At 49.3% G+C, this 18,628-nt stretch overlaps 1 protein-coding gene across 1 annotated transcript in view; it reads left to right on the top strand.

The window, feature by feature from the left end:
- Nucleotides 1–18,628, top strand: part of ALK (ALK receptor tyrosine kinase) — a 941,973-nt gene that overhangs the window by 774,998 nt on the left and 148,347 nt on the right. Inside the window, 1 exon segment of the mRNA XM_054982048.1 lies at nt 16,372–16,541. Within this exon segment, the coding sequence (XP_054838023.1) occupies nt 16,372–16,541 (170 nt within the window).

The raw sequence follows: 18,628 nt of genomic DNA, 5'->3' as shown, positions 1-18,628 counted from the left end.
GAGCACGATCGCCCTGATCAAGCCCCGATCCAGCCCCCCCCCCGATCGCTGCATCGTTGGCCGTGGCCAAGCACGATCTGCTGGGTCCCGATCGCGCGATTGCCCTTATCGTGGGTTTTTTTCGATCGTAATGCGGATGCTCTAATCGATCGTAATGCGGATGCTTTTTTCGATCATAATGCTCTACCCTTTACCCACATATTTTCCCACTGGTCCATTTGTATATTATACCCAATATTTTTAGCCCTTTTACTATACAGTCTTTCACACATTCTTCTTTCATTTTAAATTGCCTTAATCAGTTTCAAAGCCCTTTTCTCCAGACCTCCCACTCTCTCCCTTTCCTTTTCCCTTCATCTTTCTCACCCCCCTCTCTTCCCCAGTCTCATGTTGCCCTCTGTAGATAATCTTGTTCCCTTAGCACCCCCTTTACCACCCAGCACTGCCCTCCTCCCATCCTTCACATCCCCTCAGACTATCCTTCTGCTACTCCTTATGCCCACCCACTGCCACTCCGGTATCTGAAGATAGCCCATGACACAACTTAATACCAATATTGTGGCATCCTAATGGTTTCTATGGCAGCCAAAATGGCCTCCTAACTCTCATGAGAGCCCAGGCTACATTTGCTTATCAGTCTGCATCTTGTCCTCTGTCAGAGGAGGTGGCAGGGGAGAGAAGAAGCCAGCACCTCCACCTATATTGATGGTGTGCATTTCAAGGAAGGGTGGAGGGCTGGGCAAGCCCAGTCCTTTGGGTGGGGGCAGGGGCAGGGGCAGGTAGACAATGTCTCCATTGCTGTTGTCTAGACCAAGACAAGCTATGATTGCTGCTCCAAGGTAGCAAATCTACCAAAGACCATGAAGCTTCAGCACCTGGGTAATCTCCATTCAGTGGGAATGCTGGAACGGATTTAAGTTCCCATGTTTCACTTTGTTTTTGCATATAAGCCATGACCAAGAGCAGAATGTTAAAATATTGTTCTTATAGCATTGTAGTCCTTTCTAGAAATAAAATGTTCAGAGACTTTCCTAGCTCAGTCTCAACCTAATTTGTGCAGAGGTGTGAATATTTCAGACAAGCATTTTCCTGCATGTCAAATCTTCATATTTTATATATGCCTCTTTTTTAAAGCGATTCCATCTACTATAGCAGGCAAAATTGTTTCCATTGCAAGTGACAGTAAACTACATGCCCCTAATAATGAATCCATCCATCCACACATAAAACATACTCTGACCTTGTAGAGATGCCACAAGTCACAGGAGGATTCGACCCATCTAAATCTGTATTGGATCAGTGTTGAAATAAATTCTGCTACAGCTGCTATCTTCTCTTCTATGCTCCTATTGTATGATTAAGTTTCTCCTGAGTTTTCTGAATACGAAACTTCCATTTAACAGGCATGCACATTAGAAGACAAACTTCCAGACTTCTCTGCCACAAATCTCTTCCTCAATCTGCCTGCCTGGGCTGTGCAATAGATAACAAGGAAGGCAGAAGCCTCCAGGGGGATAAAACTTTAATTACAAAGCAGCTGGCATGGGTGACCTTCCTATATAGGTTGCCACCTCTGCTAGAGAAAAGAAAGAAGGCCATGGCTCTTTTGCATATGTTAATTCATCCAGGATGCAATCTTCAAATTATGCATAGCCTAATACTAAAGCTCCACTAGGAAATATTTTGGGACAGGAAATCATAATCCAGTCAGGTAACGCTAAAACTGTCCAGCTGGCAACTCTAATTCCTGCAAAATGTAAGGTCCATTTTTGTTGCCAACCTTTAATGCTTCATATTTTGCTCCTCCATTGTGAGAGTTTCAGTGCCATCTTAAGGAGATTGCCACCATTTTAAGTACATTGGAAGTCAATGAAGGCTGGGACCTTGTTTAAGATGGCACTGGAACTGCTAATGGCCCCTGATTGATGGAAGTGTAATGCATTCATCCCAAATCGCTGTTAGTTTTTCATTGAGAATATTACATTTAAGAGCCCCATCATCATTAAAAGTCTAATATGTTGATCAAGAACTTGAAATGGGTTGGTGCTTTAAGATTCCTAATGGGAAAAATATCACACTCCAAAATATGAGCAAACTAAGGATATGGAGCATCCAGTAATAGGAAAGAAACTAGTAATACAAGCTATGCATCATGCCAGCAACTTGCAGGGTCTCTTGACTAATGATTTCTTCATGCTCTGGAAATGAACCCTCTGATCCATCCTGTAATGTTTGGAGGTGGTAGAATCAATCAGGAATCCATTTGGCTTTATAGTTAACATTGATGCTTAGGGTGCATCCTGGGTCTAGTATACTGCCCAGGAAGGTAATCACAGTTCAATACAAGCATTGGAGTTGTTGTAGTTATGCCTCACAGTGATTCATTTTAACCCTGAACCTAGTCAACTAATAGTGTTCCTAATTCATTGTACAGTTTCCTATTTAGTGAGTCAGCGAGGCTGTCAGAGCACCGATGAGACTATGTTGGCCTACAATGGTTGATTACACTCTTAATGGTGTTTCTGACATCTTGCTACTCTGCTGCAAATTCGTTTCAGGGGAGAGGCTTGGTGGGCGTAACCCCATAGAAACCATAGCACCAAGACTCCAGAGTCAGATCTTTTAAAGCATGTCTCATGACTGTTTTTTAAGGCTCCATCACACAAACAGCACCATCTGCAGTTGCTGACGAGATCACCTGTAAGATGAATGCCAGTCTCATCGGAGCATCTTGACTCGACTCATCCAGATCATTGCTCTTGGTCAGTTCAGCAGATGTGAAAGGCCCTGGAATGTCCTGCTGCAGAGATCTGAAACCACAAGACGAGAAGCCAAAGATGTCCATTCAGGCTGTATGCCAGCTGATTCAGTCTAAGCCAATTCATTACAATCCATGTACTCTTCCTTGTGGCTATGCTGAGCTCCCATGTACAACGCCAGGCATTCCCTTTTCATCCATCCAGCTGATATGTGCAAACTATAGCATCCATGAAAATTTGTCAAATGTTTTAGCCTTCAGTCTTATATTTTGGTAACAACTTAGGATCACATGATTTGGGTGCTGCTTAAGGGTCTACAATAATGCTTCTGTATTGGCTGGCTCCTGTAAAGTTGAGCAAGATCTCCTAGCTGCAGAAAGCAGTGAGCATATTTGACACAGACGTTTTTATAGGGTTATCACTGGACCTTCTAGGGGCTATTGGTAAAAGGAATCTTTCTTGCCCAAAGTCCTTCCTGTTTCTTCTTTTGGATGCTGATACCCTGACTAACATCCCTGGGGTCACCATATTCAACACCTGCTATAGGCTCAAGACTTGTGGTGGCCTTGCCAAAAGCAAGAACAAATTACTCCATTAGGATGCACAAGTTCATGTCCTCCAGTTCTTTATGCTGCTTTTCCCCTCTAGCCATCAAAAAAGCACAACTGATGATGGGCAAGGAGGGATCACAAAAAAAGGAAGCAAAAAGTCACTGAACAACTGGCATCATTTTTTCCACACTGTCAACCAGCATAATCTGAGGGGCATGAAATTATTTATGTGCGGGAATAGACCCATTCTCTGCTTTCGAGCAAAAGCAGAAGAAAAAAAACAGACAAAATTTTCTAACAATCCATCACAGCATCAACGGAACTTCAACAAGGCACATTTCCCAATATTTTTGTTGCCCTGATCCCCCAGCAGTGACCATTCCTGCAACTTGAAGGGAGCGGGAGCAGACCTCAAGCCTATCACTTTTGAACTTTGATGGTATCATTACTTTTTAAAAAATGCATATGCTTTACAGACTACTTAAAATGCTAATTTGCTTCAAATTGGGTTTCTAATCATTAATGCTTGAATAATGTCTTGATGCCATATAAAATCTCCCTCCCTCCCTCCCTCCCTCCCTCCCTCCCTCTCTCTCTCTCTCTCTTGTGTTAGAGAGATGCCAACACATCTTTTTAGGCACCAAAAGTTTTAAATTGATTATCATGACATGATTAACCTTTTTAAAATCAGCAGTTAGAGTTGTTGCTCTCCCTTTGTATGCTATCTCTGAACAATTAATATCAGCCAACCCTTCTGAGCCTAAGAAAGGCACTATCCGCCAACATTTTCAGCAATACTATTTACTACACTTCTCAGTATGACACTTGGTATGAGACCCTGCAGGAACACCATGTAAAGAAGAGCATTTTAATTAATTGTTTTAAGTGTCTAAAAGCAGACTGCTAGAAATATAGACTTTAAGAAACAAGCATATAATAGATGCCATGCTAGCATTTTAAAAAACATCCAAGTTTAGATTTTGGGAGGAAAAAAATTGGGGAGGGTTATACTTGCGATACGTTTAATCACTGATGCTTAGCTTTCTGAATTATTCTGTTATATTTTTATTTTTTAATATATTGTTTATTTTTTCATTTTATGATGTTAGCTGCTTCAGGCAGATTCTGGACAGCATGGGTTATAAATCTTTCAGTCAAATAAATAAATGGAGCTCTTCAAACATCAAAGAACCTCCAGAGAATTAAAAATGTACAATTGTATACGTTGCTACCTCTTACGGATCAATGACTGGGTTTGAAGCCATGGAAACAAAGAGGGATTTTTTCAAAAAAAATGCACTGAGACAAGACCCAGTACTTTGGTTATACTCTTGATGCCAGTGAATGTACTATATCATCATTAACTTGCTTTGCTCAATAGTTTCATATTGTTCTTGTGACTGCATAAATCCGTGCCCACAAAAGTTATATTTTTCTTGTAATGCTTATTAATAACAGGTAGGACTTTTTAAACCTACGCCTATTAGGAAACTGGCCAAATTGCAAAGGAGTATATTTCACCCTGATAATAAGAGTAGGCAAGTTCTAAAATGAGAAGACGGCAGGAAATCATTTTATATACATGAATAAAGGGCCACAGTGGGACTTAGTTACACTAAACCTAAGTGAAATCCTGGGGACCACTTTTGGATATAGTACTTTAATTAATAAAAATCCAAATACCACTGGCTCATAATTGGAATGTCTATAATAACCTGCAGAGAGGAAGAAAAAACTAATTTTTAAAAGGAATATCAGGGGGGATAAGGGTATAATTGCTGGCAACACACTCTTATTGTAGACATTCCACTTCTCTCAGCAGCTGCCTGAATATAAAAGAGTTCATTACTGGAAGAACTGTCAATTTTAAGTTGTATCTATTAGGCCATGTCTAAAGGGAGAGAGTCTCTTACTGCTTTGGATCAAACAAATATTAAGTCTCCTTTTTACAGAGGTATGTATACTTAATATAGAAAAGAGTAAGTGCTATATGTTAGATGTTAGAGATTTCATTCCTGGCCTCCAGGTGAAGCAGCTAAAATGTGCCTTGAAAAGCAAGAGCTGGAACAAGAAAATCAACAATAAAGAAATATACCATACAGAGCACTGGAAATAGCCATTATGCTGTCGATTCTATCATACAACAAAATAGAGCAACACGGTAATGTAATTGTCACAACAGAGAATCTCCCGTGTGGTATTATGTCTTCACAATTGTTTTAATAAAGGATATATTAATTGAGTACTGTTTCACAAATTTGTTTATACAGAGTAAGGGATGTAATAAACAATTTGTATATTCTTTTGTTTCTCTTGACACAACCATATACTACACCATATATTGCAACCTCCCTAGACCTCAATTATACAGGCATCTTATGCGTTCTAAAAACAATTCATTAAAGTGTCCCGTGCTCAAAGTGCTATCATGGATGTTATTAAAGTGCAATTGCTTTTGGCATCCTATGACACTATTTCTCATATAGAACTCGATTTGCCTTGCATACAGGTACAATACAGGTACAGTATAAGGGTAATTCCAGACACTGTGAATGTCACAGATCAAAAAGACCTATAATCATAGGTACACGTAGTTGGTTCTGTGACTGCATTCTCTAACGGACGGTCCAGATCCTTGTAAGGTCCGTTTCCAAGCTTCTTTCTCAAAGAGCACAGATGTCAAAGATTCATCATAGTTAACCTTCCATATCCCTCTTTGATTTGTCAATTACTTCCATTTGACATCTGTGCTCTTTGAGAAAGAAGCTTGGAAACGGACCTTACAAGGATCTGGACCGTCCGTTAGAGAATGCAGTCACAGAACCAACTACGTGTACCTATGATTATAGGTCTTTTTGATCTGTGACATTCACAGTGTCTGGAATTACCCTTATACTGTACCTGTATTGTACCTGTATGCAAGGCAAATCGAGTTCTATATGAGAAATAGTGTCATAGGATGCCAAAAGCAATTGCACTTTAATAACATCCATGATAGCACTTTGAGCACGGGACACTTTAATGAATTGTTTTTAGAACGCATAAGATGCCTGTATAATTGAGGTCTAGGGAGGTTGCAATATATGGTGTAGTATATGGTTGTGTCAAGAGAAACAAAAGAATATACAAATTGTTTATTACATCCCTTACTCTGTATAAACAAATTTGTGAAACAGTACTCAATTAATATATCCTTTATTAAAACAATTGTGAAGACATAATACCACACGGGAGATTCTCTGTTGTGTCGATTCTATCATGGCACACCTTAATAACTCTCTCAGGGATGTGGTCTCAAGTGGAACAAAATCAAATGACAAAGTGGGTGTTCTATAAGTAGACCTGTCAATTAGGAGACATTTCACTTGCCGCCTATGGGTGAAGGCCATAGGGAGAGTGCGCGGCGCGGGACAAAGCAGACATACACAGAACTGGAGCAAACAAGGCCACAACTTTATTAAAAACAGCGAGTAAGGAGTATTGGCATAGCAGCTGGATCAGATCCCAGCATCGGGTGACCTGCCTGTCAGCCGATGAACCACATCCCCCTCGGACCCCAGGCCAGGGGAGGAAACCAGGAGTGGCATGAAGGGGGAGATCACCCGGTATACACCCCTTGGTGACTCCCATGCCACCTGGGAGTGGCGTGCTCTGGCAGCCCCCAAGCTGGGCGTGCCCCTCACCGCTCACCCCCAAGACTCCATAAGGGAATCCCCTTAATGGGGGGGCCTGAGTGCACAGGCCCCAGCCTCCCCAACAAATGGGATCTGATCCAATGCCCACCGCAAAAGTTGTGACAAGAAACAACTAAAACTAGGGAGAGGAGGGAGGGTGATCGTCCGAGGGCGAGAGAAGGCCGGCGCAGACTGGAGGCAAGGCAGGGAGGTGGCGCAATTTAAACCTCCCTGCCGGACCAGAGGGAAGACCGCATGACTGCGGTCCGCGCCGGCTCCGCCCCTTGCAACGAATCCGGGCGGCCGTGATTGGGCGCCCGCGATTCAAAGCAATTGGTCGCGGGCCCCGTCGGGAGTCGGAAGGATGCCTGCGACCAGGAAGCCCAATGCGAGTCTCCCGCCCGGCCCCATCGGCGGCAAAACAGGCCCACGGTAAGTCGGGGGGGGGGCTCGCCTTGCCACCTATGGGTGAAGGCCGTAGGGAGAGTGCGCAGCGCGGGACAAAGCAGACATACACAGAACTGGAGCAAACAAGGCCACAACTTTATTAAAAACAGCGAGTAAGGAGTATTGGCGTAGCATCTGGATCAGATCCCAACATCGGGTGACCTGCCTGTCAGCCGATGAACCACATCCCCCTCGGACCCCAGGCTGGGGGAGGAAACCAGGAGTGGCATGAAGGGGGAGATCACCTGGTGTATACCCCTTGGTGACTCTCATGCCACCTGGGAGTGGTGTGCTCTAGCAGCCCCCGAGCTGGGCATGCCCCTCACCGCTCACCCCCAAGGGCAAGAGAAGGCCGGCGCAGACTGGAGGCAAGGCGGGGAGGTGGCACAATTTAAACCTCCCCACCGGACCAGAGGGAAGACCGCATGACTGCAGTCCGTGCCGGCCCCACCCCTTGCAATGAATCCGGGCACCCGTGATTGGGCGCCCGCGATTCAAAGCAATTGGTCGCGGGCCCCGTCGGGAGTCGGAAGGACACCCGCGACCAGGAAGCCCACTGCAAGTCTCCCACCCGGCCCCATCGGCGGCAAAACAGGCTCACAGTAAGTCGGGGGGGCCTCGCCTTGCCGCCTATGGGTGAAGGCCGTAGGGAGAGTGCGCAGTGTGGGACAAAGCAGACATACACAGAACTGGAGCAAACAAGGCCACAACTTTATTAAAAACAGCGAGTAAGGAGTATTGGCGTAGCATCTGGATCAGATCCCAACATCGGGTGACCTGCCTGTCAGCAGATGAACCACATTCCCCTCGGACCCCAGGCCGGGGGAGGAAACCAGGAGTGGCATGAAGGGGGAGACTGGGCCCTCCGCCAAACCCGCCTCTGGAGAAGGTCTGACCAGAGGAAGAAGGCATCAGGGAAGACTCCACGGAGATAGTCCAAGTCGGTGCACATGGCCTGCCGCAAATCTGGGCCCTCTCGTGTGCCCAAATCGTTTTCTCCGAGCTGGATGATGATTGCGTCCAGAGGGCCTAAGCGGCGCACCTGATGCAGAAGGGTGGGAACCAGGGCCTCCCAACGCATGCCGCGGACTCCCATCCAGTGAAGCTGAAGACAATCCTCCAGGCCCAGGTGGGCCCCCCAGCCAGATGACTCGGCATACTTCCCCACCCAATGGACAATGCTGTGGCCACATAACCAAACCGACCTCCTGGAACCTGAAACATGGAACATAAGGAGCAACAGTCTCAATGAGATGGCCCAACCATGGGACGAATGTAGGTCCTGAAGGCCCCCGAGCGCCAGCGACCGATGGCCTGGATGGCTTTTGGGGGGAGGTCCATATCGGCCGCAACTGTGGCCGTCCCTATCCAGAAGGAGTGGGTCCCAAAATCCTGTGCTGGCAAACCACACAACTGCACAGAGGCCCTCAGGATCGCAGAGAACTGGTACCGGGAGAGGGGGGACCCATCCCTGTGGATCAAGAATGGCCCAGGGAGGGGAGGCCGGAGCGTCAAGAACTGCCCGACCGCCTGGACTGGGCACAGGGACCACCCCCGCGAAGCCTGCAGGCAGATGATATGCCCCTTCCCCCACTGAGCTGTTTTAGAGTGGTGGAGCCTGATAGACACCCGCCGGGAGGACCAAGAGACATCTGCGAAGGCCACAGCACGGCCGGAGAAGTCCGCCCTCGACCCGGGCACCAGCTTGCTAACCCTGAAAGCCCCGTAAAAGGCCAGGATGAAGGCTGTGCGGAAAAGCTGGGCCTCGTAAGGGGACTTACACAGCCTGGGGACTGCCCTCACAATATGCCTGAGGATGCCCAGAGTAATGGGCCACCTGTGATCACGCCGCGGTGGGACCAGGCGGGACCAGCCCTCCACTGCACGCCGCACGAGGAAGCAGTCACAAGGGTCTGGGAAGCTTGCCGCCTTGCTAAAAAAGGAGATGGCAGTGAGATCCTTGGGCACGGTCCGAGGAGCACGCCCCAGATTGCGCAGATGCCCCAGGTAGTGGAGAACCATGGATTGAGATGTGGGCCATGACCCCCCCTCCCCACATCCGCTGGAGAAGGCCAGGAACCTAGTGGCCGCAGCGGAATAAGCCCGCAACGTGGACGGGGCCACAGAACTCAATACTCCCTGCATTATGGTGGTGTGCCAATCGTCCAGAGCTCCTCCGAGAAAGGGTCGGGAGTGCGCCGTGCCTCCGGGGCCAGGCTGAAGAACCTCTCCATCTGGAAGCGAGACAAGGCGTCCGCCAGGCCATTATCGACGCCTGCTATATGCTGTGCTGAAAAGGTGACGTTAGTACTAAGGCAACACAACACAAACCGGCGGATGAGCCACATGACCCGCTCAGAGCGAGATGACTGCCTGTTGATGACCCTGACCGAGGCCAGATTGTCGCACCAGAAGGTGACTCGGCGGTTCCGCAGGAGGCCTCCCCAAATGGTAACCGCCACCAGGATGGGGAACAATTCCAAAAAGGTGAGGTCCCTGAGGATGCCCAATCTGGCCCAATGGGGGGGGCCAGCGCTGGGCGCACCAGCACTCCTTGAAGTAAACCCTGAACCCCAGGCTCCCGGCCGCATCAGAGTGGACCTGCAGGTCAGAACCCAGATCCAAGGGGGATTGCCAAATGGCGACCCCGTTGAACCTTCTCAGAAAGCTGAGCCACACACAGAGGTCCGCCTTCATGCCCTTGGTGAGCCTAATGAAATGATGAGGGGTGCTGACCCCTCTGCACGCCCTGGAGAGGCGGGCACAGAAGGCCCTGCCAGGGGAGATGACCCTGCAGGCGAAGTTCAAATGCCCAATGACCGATTGGATTTCCCTTAGAGTGCACTTCTTATGGTGCAGAAGGCCCACAATGAGATCTCTGAGGCGGGACAGCTTGTCCCCCGGGAGCCTGGAAACCCCGGCCAGCAAATCCAGCTCGATACCCAAATACGTGAGCTGCGACGCCGGGCCTTCGATCTTACCCTGAGCGAGGGGGACCCCCAATTCCACTGCCATGTCCTGGAAAACCCTTAGGTGGTCTGCACAAGCCGAGGTGCCAGGGGGAGCAATTATCAAAAAGTCATCGAGATAATGACAGACATGGGGGGACCCCATGTGATCCTCGGCCGCCCTCTCCAGGAAGGTGCTAAAGGTTTCAAAGGCGGCGCATGTGACTGCGCAGCCCATGGGCATGGCCTTGTCGAAATACCACCTCCCTTGGAACTTGAATCCCAGCAGCTCGTGGTCCGAGGGGTGGACCGGCAGCAGCCTGAAGGCTGACTGCACGTCACATTTGGCCATAAGGGGTTTTCGGTTTCGTTTTCTCCGCCATGTCGGACGCTCCTCTTCGCTGGCTCGAGAGGAAGCGGCCGAGCACTCTGTCCGGGCGGCTGATCTGCGAAGATTAGCCCCCAAAACTCCCAGTGAGGGAGGCTGGGTCCGGGACGCTGCGGGAAGAGCCCCCTGGAATCAATGCGGGGGGTTAATTGCCCGTTTGTCCCTACGGAGGCCGGCGGACGTGCGCGGCGCCTCGAGTGCTGCCGGGCCATGAGAAACGGCAAAGAGCAGAACTAGGCGAGAGCCTACAAGTAAGCGAATTCCTTCTGTTATTACAAGCGTACGTGAAGGAGAGGTGAGATCTGAAGCTAAGAAGGCTCACTCTTCCCCTTTGCTGAGTCTCAAAATTTGGTTGGCGGGCCCCCCCCCCCAAATGGCAACAAAAAAACAAAGTCCTGCCCTTGGCAAGTCAGTTTCGGCTGCCTTAAAGGGAGAATCGCTGGAGGAAATTGTACGGAGGGCGGTTGGTGAAGCTATAAAACCCTTTGTTGACAAGCTGAATGAAACAGATCAAAGGGTGGGCTTAATTGAGAGCGAAGTGAAAACCATCAAGGAAGCAGCGGGGGGGCAGAGAAGTCTGCTCGGGAAAGTGCGTCACTCGTGAAGGCTACGAATAAAGAGCTTAAACTGGTGGAGAATCAGTTGATCGGGCTACAAGTGGAACGAACACAGACAATTTTGCGCCTCCAGAATGTGAAAGAGGAGGAAAACGAGGACTTACGGGGTCTTGTCTCGGAACTATTGGCGACACCCGCGAGGGCAACTAAAGAAGAAGTTAAAAGCGCCATTTTGGAAGCCCGTCGGGCTACTTCAAAGTATGCAATGAAGCGTCAGTTGCCACGCGAGATCATCATCGATTTTTCATCTAAGAGGATCCGGGACACTATCCTATACAATTCATACAATGCGGATTTGGACTTCTTGGGCAACAAAATTAAGATATTGAAAGACGTCCCATTTCTAGTCCGGAAAAGACGTTTTAAGTATAAAAAGTTCGCAGCTCTTCTGAGAGAACGTGGAATAAAGTACAAATGGTTATTTCCGGAAGGAATCTGGTTCACCCATAAAGATCAAGCCTTTAAGATATTATCAGAAGATCAACTAAGGGATTTTGAGGACAGGAACCCAGAATTCCAGTGCACCAAGCAAGATGAAAAGGAGAAGTCTGAGGGGGAGGGGGAGGAAACGAGCACTGCGGCTGCAGTTGCGCAGAGAGAACTCCGTCCGGGACCCAGGAGGGGAAGAAAAATTTAACTTGAAATTAAATTGTAATTTGCATTTAGTAAGGTCAACCACTCCATCAATATAATATAAAGCTTTAACTTTTGAATAATGGCAGTATGAAGGGAAAACAGAAATGTAGTGTTTAGTGTTTAGTGTTTGTAGGGTACCTTCCCCTTTTTTCCACCCCTCCCTCCCTCTCTCTTTTTTCTCTCCTCTTTCCTATCCCTTGTGTTATTGTAATCTTTTGTAGTTACTGTTCTGTAGGGTATGTATGTATGTAGTAGTTGTATGTTAGATATTGAAAATAAAAAATTATATATATATAAAAAAAAAACATTTGGCCATAAGGGCACCCACCCCACAGCCCTGCACCAGGCGCACCGCATGATTGAACAAGGAGTATTTGACCGAGCACAGCTCAGGCGAGATGAGGTCATTGACTGACGAACCCCTGGGGTAAGACAGGTGATGGATCAGGCGGTACTCGCCTGGTGCCTTCTTAGGGACTACCGCTAGAGGTGAAACCCTGAGGTTAGGGAATGGCAGGGAGAGGAAAGGTCCAGCTACCCAGCCGGCAGCCACCTCCTTGGCAATTTTTGCCGCGACTACCCCTGGCATCTCTCTGGCGGATTTTAGGTTGCCTGATGAGGTGGCTACACATGGGCCTGTGAAGGGGATTCGAAACCCATAGGAAAACCCTTCCAAGAGGAACCTGGCCATGGAGCGGTCGGGGTAGCGTGCCAGGAGAGGGGTGAGGGCCTGGAGCTGGACCGGGATGTGGGCCAGGACAAGCCGCCCAAGAGGGGGGTCAGTTGCCGGCATCTGCTCCTTGGGAGGCGCTTAAGGCCGGTCCCCCGTCCTTCTGGGAGGCATTGTTGGAGGACCGGCCGCCTCAAAAGGGCTGTGAAGCCGCTTGCCCACGGGGGCAGGACAGGCGAGAATGAGGGCCCCCGCATGCATCACAGTTGTGCTTGAAACTGCATTTCGAGCGGTGACACCTGCCCTGGTTGTACTCCCAGCACAGGCCGCGGGATCTATCCCGCCGCGAGGCCCAGCGCCCAGGGCAGGGGGGGGGTCGCCCTTCCCCTTCATATGGGGACCCACCAGGCAGAGCCATAGCTTCTGGCTGATCAAATCCCACCCGGCCGTCGGATTGTGGGAGGCCCTGTTTCGGAAAGCCTCATCATAATCCATGGCTGCGTTCTCCCCAGCCAAGGCCCAGGCCCGGAGCACATTGCCCAAATGGTTAGATAAATGCCAACCCCTGTCTGGGTAGGCTGCCTGCATGACCCCCATATACACGGTAAAACCCTCCAGCCAATTCGAAAAAGTACGCTCAGCCAATTCCTTCTTCTTCTGTCTTTTGCTGCGCTTTGAAGGGGGGCTGGACCACCCGTCCTCCGCCTCAGGCCTTAGCAGGGAAAAGACATCCATGTAATAACCATCTAATATCCGGTTGCGGACCTTGCAGGCAAGGTGGATGCCAGGAGGGTCCTCGTCATCAATGAATGAAGTCCCAGGAGGGTCCCCCTCCGAGCCCCACACCTCGCAGGGGGCGCCCTCCCCGTTCGCATCCTGGGCCCTGTGCTGCCGGGCCCAGACGGGGAGACCCAGGACCCTGGCTGCCACCTCCCAATAGTCCCCCCCAAGGGCCTCGTCCTCCGACGAGGAAGACTCACCTGAGCTCCAGTCGCTGTCTGACTCCTCGTGCCGACTGCGATGGCTGCTCCTTTTACAGGAAGACTTCCTCCTCTTACTTGGGCATCGACGCTCTCGGCTGCTGGCCTCCTCTGAGCTGGACGGAGAGATGGCCCTCTGCCTGCGAGCTGCTGCTTTCTTCCAACTTGGCCCGCTGTCCTTGGGCTGAGGGATCTCACCCGGAGTGGGGCAGGCGTGGCCCCGGCCGCCTCATGCCCAGAGATCCCCAGGCTGTCCACACAAGGAGCTCCAGTGCACGTGCGATATTTTGAAGCGCGTCAGTGGACTCAGGGCCGGGCCCCGCTTCCTGCCCTCCTGCCCCGAGCTGCAGCCCCTTCCTCTTTGCAGGGCCCCCCACCCGCCAGCCTTGGCTGGCTTGGAGCCGGTCTTCCCCCCAGCCACCTGCTTAGAGGCCCCTTTCGCCGTGCCTGCCCTTGCAGTGGCCGCACGAGGCTTATCAAGTCTGTGGGGCTTTCGCTGACCCTGGGTGGCCCTGGCCTCACTGACCCCTCCACCTGGCTCCCTGCGAGAGGGAACACTCGGCAAGAGGCAACTGGCCTGCGGTTTGGGCCTCCTGGCTGCCTTTCCCCCCTTAGAGCCCCCATTTCCAGCCATTTTCCCCTTCGGGGCCATCTCCCAGCCTCTTATACAGGCACCACTGCCTGCTTTGCTCAACTGCAGTGAGCGCTGCTGTGGAAGCTCCCCCCCGGCCTATGAAGCCCCGCTGGGGATTCCTGACGAGGGAAGTGGGCACTGGCTCAGAGCTTGCCTCCCTACTGCACGTGGAAGGTGGGGGGGCGCTGAGCTCTCACCACTCTCCGCCTTCCCTTTCCCTGCCGGAGCTTGATCTCGCCGGTCACTCTCCTCCTCTCACCGGTGCTTGAACCTGACGCTCTTCGCTCTCCTCCCTGCCGACGAGAGCTCCCGACATCCTCCGCTTGATCTCGCCGGTCTCAGCTCTCCTCCTCTCGCCAGCGCTTGCCCTCGATGCTCTCCACTCTCCTCTTCCCCAATGTCCTCTGCTCCACCTCCTCTTCACCGGAGCCGAAGGGATCTGGCTCACTCCGGCTGCACAGGGACGAAGGTCAGCTTGCACTTCAACCTGCTGCAACCGCGTGCCTCCCTGCTCCGGTCTTCGCGCTGCTCTCCGACGATTGTCCGAGGGCGAGAGAAGGCCAGTGCAGACTGGAGGCAAGGTGGGGAGGTGGCGTAATTTAAACCTCCCCACCGGACCAGAGGGAAGACCGCATGATTGTGGTCCGCGCCGGCCCCGCCCCTTGCAACGAATCTGGGCGCCCGTGATTGGGCGCCCGCGATTCAAAGCAATTGGTCGCGGGCCCCGTCGGGAGTCGGAAGGATGCCCGCAACCAGGAAGCCCGCTGCAAGTCTCCCGCCCGGCCCCGTCGGCGGCAAAACAGGCCCCTGGTAAGTCGGGGGGGGGCTCGCCTTATTAGGCAAAGGAACCAGTGCTTCCACACGGCACCATTTTTCTGTGTGGTTCTCATTGCTGCTGTGAATGCAGAGGCAGTCAAAATGGCAAAATATCAGACATATCTCTATAACATTATAAAACTATTGCAATATGTCAAAATGAAATATTTGTAAAATATTCCAGTAGTACATGGAAAGGAAGGAAATATTGGCTATGTTCTTGGGAAAAGAAAATGATATTGATGTGGGCAGGACCTTAAAAAAAATCCACACCTTTCCATCCACATCTGTGCAAACATGCTTTGGCTGGGATCTTTCAAAAGAGACTTTCTCAAATAGGAAAGATTGCAACGAAGCAGGGGCAGAAAGTGCATGTTGATGTCATGCAGGTAAAAGACAGCTCCTGGAAGCCATAGCAGAATAAAACAGCCACATGGAAGCAGCCCAAGTGTACATTCAGCTCCCATTTCCAGCAGTTGACTGACCATATTTTATACTTAGAGACAGAATTCTGAGGAAGCCCCACTAGAACACATTGCAGCTAATTATAATTCTCTGATGAGCACAGCTCTGTAATATGTTTACAAATAAATGCTTGTTGCACTAACACTTAGGGGTATGCCTAAGACATTCTAAGCCCATGCCTAAATAGATAATGTGGGATGCATTCTTAAGACTAGGGGAGGGTTCAGGACAAACAAGCATTGGTTCTGCACTGACACTAGAGGAAGCTCAGCACTTTGCTTCTTAAATGGCTCGAAATCTAAGAAAAGGTGCAAGGAGTAGTGCTGGTGATGACATTTCCTGCTCCACAGGAAGCAGAACAAATGAGGATGGAGCTGAAGGAGAGGTGTAAAGGTTTACAGATGGGCTTGGCAAAAGACGTTTGAAGAGTTCTACTCTACAGTAAAGCCCTAAATATGTGTCTTTTCCAGTGTTTCACACCACAACTTCTGTAAAGCATAAAACTGTGTATATGACAAAGGTAAAGCTTGCTTGTATCATCTGCAAACAATGAGCAACCTGCTCATACCACCCTCCCTGACTCATGCAACCATAAGCAGCAAGTATATGAAAATGTACCAATTAGCCAATTGTTTGGGAGACCATGTGGGAAAACATTTCTGGGGTCATACACTGCCATTCATCCTTGCCCTGAAAAGGTACCAGTGACTAGGAGGATGAGAAGAGTTTGGTGATCATGCTCTGTGCTTGGTTTTAATTGCCTTTGTACCAATCCTTCCCTTGTAGCTTCGAATGTCATGGCTCCTCCACGGTGTCTTGCTTGGAGATGTTTCTCTGGTCCTTGTCGAGAATAAGACTGGGAAGGAGCAGAGCAGGAAACTCTGGCACTTTGATAACAGAAAAGGACTGGGGGTCTGGCAGAAGGTGGTCAGGCCTCTCACTGATGTGTCAGACAGGTAGGACACCTTATATTTCTTTTGCATTAGGTCCCTGTCAATTCAGTGGTTTTTTAAATTCTTGACAGAACTGCTCCCAGGGACTGAAACTGCTTGTGGCGGGGTAGCCAGAAAAAAACTCATTTTTTACTTGTTCTTGCTGTCTGATGAGCATATGTTCGACATCATTGTGATGGGACACAAGGAAGTAGCCTGTTCTGTGTGTTATGTTGGGCTTCTATTGGTAAGAGACAGTGCATCACATCCTGTGCTTAGACAGAATCCAAGAGCAGCTCCACAATGAACATATTACTGTTGTCTAGTCATAAGATTACCAAGACATCTAACCTAGAAAACTGCCTTTTTCATCTCTAGCATTCACCAAAAAGTAGACCAGATTAGAGATGGGCACGAACAGAAAAAAAAACCCGAACATGATGTTCATAGTTGGTTGCCATCCACGAACAGGGACTCATGAACAACCATGAACATGACCCTGTTCACGAACATGTTTGTGATTGACTGTTTGGGGGAGCCAGCAGGCTCTCCTCCAGCCATCATCCAAGTTTGGTCAAGATCCCTACTGCACCACTCCCAGAAACCTGACCTGAGCAGGCAGCAGGAAAGGTGCCAATAATAAATAATAGCTTGGCCCCAGAGCCTGGCAGCAGCCCTGGAACTTGATGGGGTAGATCCCTACCGCACCACTCCCAGAAACCTTACCTGAGCAGGCAGCAGGAAAGGTACCAATAATAAATAATAGCTTGGCCCAGAGCCTGGCAGCAGCCCTGGAACTTGAAGGGGTAGATCCCTATCCCACCACACACAAAGAAAATTCAAGCTCCAATGCATACTCTATCAAAATGCCAACAGCAACTGTCTCTCTTCCTCTCCACTGTCTGCAAAGTCAGAGCTGGGAGCCCCCCTCCCCCCTGGTCTTTGCTCCCTTGTTGTAACAAATTTGTAGCTCCACACTTGAAAGGAAAACCTGCCTATCAAGCTAAATTGGGCTTAGATTGGGGTTTCCAGGGCAACAGCAGGAGTTCAGACAGAGTTCAGACAATCCCTGCCTAAGTTGCCAAGGGAATTGATTGCAGGTGTCAGACTGTCTGGCTTGATGAACAGCAACGAACAAGGATTGCAATGACCACCTGTTCATTTAGAATGGGGCCTCACTAACAGCTTGTTCGCAAACAGCAGATTGGGCTGTTCGTGGCTTTTTGTTGTTCGTATTGCTGTTCGTGCCCATCTCTAGACCAGATTACTAGTATTTATTTATTTACAAATTGTATACTTTGCATTTCTGCCCAATCAGGGCCACCAAAACATTATAAGTAATATTAATTAATTAAATATCAAGTTGCAACCAACTTACGGTAACTCCTCATGGAGTTTTCGAGGCAAGAGATGAGCAGAGATAGTTTGCAATTGCTGGAATCAGATGGGAGTGCAAGTTAGAACTGAATGTCATCCACAGATTGGTGACAGCCCAATCCAAATCTCCAGATGACCTCACCCAGCAGTTTCATGTAGATATTGTAGAGCATGGTGGACAAGATGGAACTCTGTGACATTCTGTAGGCCAAAGGCAGGAAGCTGAGCACCAGCTTCCTAGCATCAGCTTCTGAAACCTGCCTTCCAGGTAGGACACCACAAAATGGTGTCTCCCAGTCCCAACTTCAAAAGGCGGTCCAAAAGTATTCATCCATACACTCTTTGAACACTACCAATGAAGGGGAACCCAACACATCCCTAGGCAACCGATTCCACTGCTGGATTACTCTTAACTTGAAGAACTTTTTCCTAATGTCCAGCTAATACCTTTCCTCCTGTAGTTTAAACTCAGTGTTTTGAGTGCTATCCTCTGTTGCTAACAGCAACAGCTCCCTTAGTGAAAACCTTTTAAATACTTAAAGAGAGAAATCAGGTCTCCCCTCAACCTCCTCTTCTCTAAACTGAACATTTCCAAGTCTCTCATTCTTTCCTTGTAGGGCTTGGTCCCAGACCTCTGATCATCCTGGTTGCTCTCCTCTGAACCAGTTCCAATTTGTCTACATCCTTTCTGAAGCGAGGCCTCCCCAACTGCACACAATACTCCATGTGGGGCC

This window comes from Eublepharis macularius, chromosome 1, assembly GCF_028583425.1.
Source record: "Eublepharis macularius isolate TG4126 chromosome 1, MPM_Emac_v1.0, whole genome shotgun sequence".
Classification (NCBI taxonomy): domain Eukaryota; kingdom Metazoa; phylum Chordata; class Lepidosauria; order Squamata; family Eublepharidae; genus Eublepharis; species Eublepharis macularius.
Note: the sequence above shows the minus strand (reverse complement) of the source record. Positions and strands in the feature narration are given on the sequence as shown.